Raw genomic sequence first — 5605 nt, forward strand, 5'->3', positions numbered from 1 at the left:
CTTATTTTTACATTAACTATACAAACAAGGGACAAGGGACAAGAGACAAGATTAAGCATCTTTCATAGCTATCATAACTGGACAATGGGATGTCAAGCTGCTGAATGTGGATATGTACAATAATAGAATCACAGAACCCACTCAATGCAGGAATTTGTTACGGTATTTATCAGATCTGCTCTCTCCAATGAACTTGAGGTTAATGCACAGTCATCTTATTTTATCCTGACCACCACCGCAAGAGAGAATGAGATAGGAACTTGCACGAAACCGAGAATGAGAGATAGAAACTTGCACGAAACCATCTAACAAGCTCAGTGAAGGAGAGAGAGAGAGAGAGAGAGAGAGAGATCAGCCTCCTTGATCCAGGTCTAGACCCAACTGGTTTTTGTTGGAGATACTGGATTTCTATAGTTCCTTTCTTCCCCTTAGGAAATGTCCATCACAGTAGGGGAACTAAAAACATATGCACTTTTGTTCTGTACTCATTTACTTGGAAGGAAGTACCATGCAGTTTATTTCCAAGTCAGGTGTGGTTCAGATTGCAGACCTTCATCCTGAAAGCACATGCTTTGCCACCAAGTGGAATTGGAGAAGACTCGATAAGAATGAAGTTCTAGGGTTGGGGGAGACACGTCATCCACTTTCATCACAGGTGAAGCTCTTTTAATATAACATGGGGGCGCTTGAGGAATATGTGGCCCTGGTTGCATTTCTCCTTAAAGTGCTTTGCCAATGACCAAAACGCTCATGAAAAACACCATGATGAAAAAGATCCACATGAAAAATCTGTCCATCACTTTGGCTACCTTCTTCCACTCCACTCCTTTGGCGTGGTTGGCTTTGTGGCGTCTCACGCAGGTAGCGATATATTCAATATTCTTGATCAGGATTCTGTAGCAAGAACAGCAACTAACAATATCCCTGGCATTTTCACCCGGGACTCCACTGCCGTCACAAACGTCACCTGGGGGCTTCTTTTTGAGCTCGCAGCCACCGTGTTGGATCTTGGCAAGCGGCCTCCTTGTCTCTTCGTATCTGCCTTGGTCTTTTCGACAAGCGCTATTTGTCTTTTCCACCTTTGGGTCCCGCTCTTTGACACGTTGCAAACTTGTGCAGTTTTCGCCAACGTCATAAACAAAGAAGATCTTTGACATGTAGTCCAAGATGACAACCCTCGCCCACTGTGGGACAGGCTTGGCTCCTGATCCACAGTAATGGATATTCATTATAATGATAGTCAGTGCTGTGGATGCTGTGATCATTGTCATAGTAGCAATGTAATATTTACCTATGAGGTGAGGAAAAAAGACGGCTCAAATGCTTGAATTAATGACAACAAGAAATCACGGGAGGAGTTCAACACTGTGCTGTTCTAAATGTTTATTGCTTATTTTATAACGTTTCTGTCTCTTTCCTCCAAGGAGCTCAAAGTGGTATAGGGTCACAAAATCATAGAACTGTAGGAATGGAAGGGAACAATAAGGGTCATCTAGCCCAACCCCAGCAACGCAGGAATCTTTCACCCAACTCGAACCCATGACCCTGAGATGAAGAGTCTCATGCTCTGAGCTATCCCAGGACATGGTTCCTTCTGTGGTAAAAAAGGGGTAAAAGGTAAAGGAACCCTGGACGGTTAAGTCCAGTCAAAGTCGACTATATGTGGCACTCATCTCGCTTTCAGGCCGAGGGAGCCGGCGTTTGTCCACAGATAACTTTCCGGGTCATGTGGCCAGCAGGACTAAACCGCTTCTGGTGTGATGGAACACCGTGACGGAAACCAGAGCGCACGGAAATGCAGTTTACCTTCCCGCCGCAGCGGTACCTATTTATCTACTTAAACTGGCGTGCTTTTGAACTGCTAGGTTGGCAGGAGCGGGACAGAGTAACAGGAGCTTGCCCCATCACGCAGATTCGAACCGCTGAGCTTCTGATGGGCAAGCCCAAGAGGATCAGTGGTTTAGACCACAGCGTCACCCGCCACCCACTTGACCTTTCCTTCTGTGAAAGCAAACTCCCCTCTCCTCCACATGAGTACTGTTCTAAGGGATCTCCTGACCCATTGTGCTAGCAGAAGTCATTTTGTGGGCTTTCACTAGCATGACCAGTCAGCTGAATCTGGCCCAGTATCAGAATGCTCCTAAGCAGAATCCAATGTTACAATGGTGTTCATGACAACCAGAGCTGAATTTGGTGGACATCATTACAAGACGTTAGCATCATTGAAAGGATCACATTTCCTTTTAAGACTAGGGAATCTGTCCATATGTGAACTATCACTTGCACAAAAATTGCCTTATGGCATCAAACAAAAGGGCTCTTCGTTCATCACTCTGTCTCCAAAAGTGGCCAGCTAGACCTTGTTGGTTTGTTTTCTACAAAATCAATATTGCCCTTCATCAATACTTCCAAAGCATTGTAAAGCATGCTAAGACAAATAGCAAACAACAAGCAACGGCAAGGAGAGAGTCTTTGCCCAGAGTTGAATTCAATGTTGCGCTATGACAATTGTCCTGTCTGGCAACGCTATGTGCCAATCTGAGGGTTCTCCCAATCCTTCAGAGTGGATTTGGGTGAGGTGGGTGGCATTGCGAGGGAGATGGGGAAGTCCCAGTGCACTAATTCGAATCCTTGGGCCGACTTCCAGTAGCAGAACAATTTAGTTGAATCCAACTCCCAGTGCCTAAAAGATACCTAGGTTGGCACCAGGCAAACTCCCCCAGGAAGGAATCCCTACTTCATAGCCCTAAAGTTATCATTTCAGGATGCAACTTAGGCATTCTGACAAAGCACCACCAGCTGTGCAAGGGCAAACATAGGGGGTCAGGAAGAAGGCAGGACTGAGTTTTATTTCTTTTCCCATATTGGCTCAGATGCATCCTCTGCAGCCCCCCCCCCCCCCCACGACACATTGTAGCTGGACTTGTTGGGATAATTATCCCATTAAATATGAGATTGATATTTTGTAATGTATTGTATCAAATGTTAGGATTATGTCACATTTGAGGAACTTAAATAAATGCATAAAGGTAAAGGTAAAGGGACCCCTGACTGTTAGGTCCAGTTGCGGGCAACTCTGAGGTTGCGGTGCTCATCTCGCTTTACTGGCCGAGGGAGCTGGCATACAGCTTCCGGGTCATGTGGCCAGCATAACTAAGCCACTTCTGGCGAACCAGAGCAGCGCACGGAAACGCCGTTTACCTTCCCACTGGAGCTGTACCTATTTATCTACTTGCACTGTGTGCTTTCAAACTGCTAGGTTGGCAGGAGCAGGGACCAAGCAACGGGAGCTCACCCCATCGCGGGGATTCGAACCGCTGACCTTCTGATCGGCAAGCCCTATGCTCAGTGGTTTAGACCACAGCGCCACCCGCTTAGCACAGACTAAATCTCGCTTAAAGTAGAACCATCAATGGGACTTAAGCTAAGTTTTGCCACACTGTATCCAATAAGGAGAAATGAATTGGATATGTAAGTTTATTTATTGTATGAAAGGTTTATGACATCTTAGCGCAAAGACTACGTTTGGCTTTGAGTTAGAGCAAGGAAGTGAGTTCAGTGTCATCACATACAGTGGTACCTTGGTTCTCAAACGGCTTAGTTGTCGAACAATCGGCTCCCGAATGTCGCAAACCAGTTTTGTGAACGTGTTTCGGAAGCTGAGCATCCAATGCGGCTTCCGCTTGAGTGCAGGAAGCTCCTGCAGTCAATCAGAAGGCGCGCCTAGGTTTTTGAATGGTTTCAGGAGCCGAATGGACTCCCGGAATGGATTACGTCAAGGAACCAAGGTACCACTTTATTGGGGGGGGGCTGGCTTGCTCCATAGCAGGCAACAACATCAAATAATGGACCCCTTACAGCTCAATTACATAATCACTGTTTGCCCGTAAAAAGTAGAAATGCTCAGATACCTACCAATCAAGGGCACATTTTCAGAAGGAGGCATGCTCTCCGCAACCATTAGCTGAAACACGGTCAGGGCAAGCAGAACAGTGACCCCCAGAGACACTTTTTCTCCAGAGTCTGCTGGGAGGTAGAATCCCCAGTGGAGCCAGAAAAGATATCAACAGACAAGGAAGCAGCAGGTTAAATATATAGAAAGATGATTTCCTTTTCCAAATAAGGGTGAATGTAACATCTGGATAAGGCTCTGAGCAGCAGCCATAGGTTATCACATTCCTAACAGCCGGCATGCCGTGAATCTCCCACTCCAGTCTTCTATAAAGTCTGAGAGGTCGCCGCTGTCTAAAGAATTGACAATATCTACCTGATTACCATTGTAGGTTCCAAGAACCAAAGGTTAGGTTGCACTCCTGGCTATCGAAGGGGAAGTAAGATACATCCACCACACATGAGCTTTTGTTATAGTGGTGCATCCCAAGTAATCTTCCCATCGTGCCTCAATACAATGTTAGTGTTCACGGGCTCAGAAAAGTCATCATCAGCCCTAAAAACAACAACAACAACAACAACACCAACACCATAAACACATATAAAACAATAAGTATATACAGATAAATCACCCTGTCATGGGGATTCGAACTGCCAACCTTCTGATCGGCAAGCCCAGAGGCTCAGTGGTTTAGACCATAGTGCCACCCGCCCATAACAGCACAAGACAGGCTCGAGGGGGGTGGAAGCCACAAGCTCCCAGTTCACATCTCAGCTCACCTATAATTTTACTAAAGCAGGCTTCACACATCTTGCTTAAAGTGCTTTTGAGCCTCTGGCCCACTGTGAGCTGCATGTGTGAAAGGCAGAACCACAGTTTCTAAATGTGCTTAATAGCAGATTTTAAATCGATTGCAGATGTATGAAGCTGATCAAGCAACCACCTTTCACTTTTATGTGAGAGGGTTTTAAGCCAAGGTTGGGTGGCCATCTGTCCTGTATGCATCGTTGAGATTCTGCATTGCAGGGGGGGTGGACTAGATGACCGTTGGTGTCCCTTCCAACTCTACCATTCTATGATTCTATTTATGCTTCATAAATACTAAGGATAACATCAACACATACTGCCCACATAAAGAAAAAACAGTGGTACCTTGGGTTAAGAACTTAATTCGTTCTGGAGGTCCGTTCTTAACCTGAAACTGTTCTTAACCTGAAGCACCACTTTAGCTAATGGGACCTCCCGCTGCCGCTGTGCCGCCAGAGCACGATTTCTGTTCTCATCCTGAAGCAAAGTTTTTAACCTGAAGCATTATTTCTGGGTTAGCAGAGTCTGTAACTGAAGATCTGTAACCATGAAGCCTCTGTAACCTGAGGTACCACTGTATATACTTTAAAGGTGAGTTTGAATACCTTCTGAATGACTTTACTCAAGAGTCAATATCGGAATGAAATGCCCAGTGTATAAATTGTCATTGAGCTACCTTAACGAACAGATTCAAAACGTGACATGCCTGGCTGTTTGCCAGACCATGAGAGAGCTTTTCCTTGGCACTTTTGAAACTGTGGCATTCAAGCACCTTTCAGTATAGACACGTGCAATTTTCACATCCTTTTTCTTACATAGATGAAAAGAAAATATTCTATGTGTCAAAACCTATCTGGTGACTAGAAATGTCTGATGGAAGTAACACAAGTGTTGTGAAATAACCTA

The 5605-nt window shown here is 45.3% G+C and overlaps 1 protein-coding gene across 1 annotated transcript; it reads right to left on the reverse strand.

Annotated features, from left to right (window-relative positions):
- Positions 1-390: 390 nt before the first annotated feature.
- On the reverse strand, positions 391-4426 carry CHRNA9 (cholinergic receptor nicotinic alpha 9 subunit). The gene is given in 3 exon segments (XM_033161231.1): positions 391-1291; positions 3916-4042; positions 4044-4426. Coding segments are annotated over 3 exon segments (849 nt in total). The 5' UTR covers positions 4194-4426; the 3' UTR covers positions 391-719.
- Positions 4427-5605: the final 1179 nt, after the last annotated feature.

This window comes from Lacerta agilis, chromosome 9 (genome assembly GCF_009819535.1).
Source record: "Lacerta agilis isolate rLacAgi1 chromosome 9, rLacAgi1.pri, whole genome shotgun sequence".
NCBI lineage: Eukaryota > Metazoa > Chordata > Lepidosauria > Squamata > Lacertidae > Lacerta > Lacerta agilis.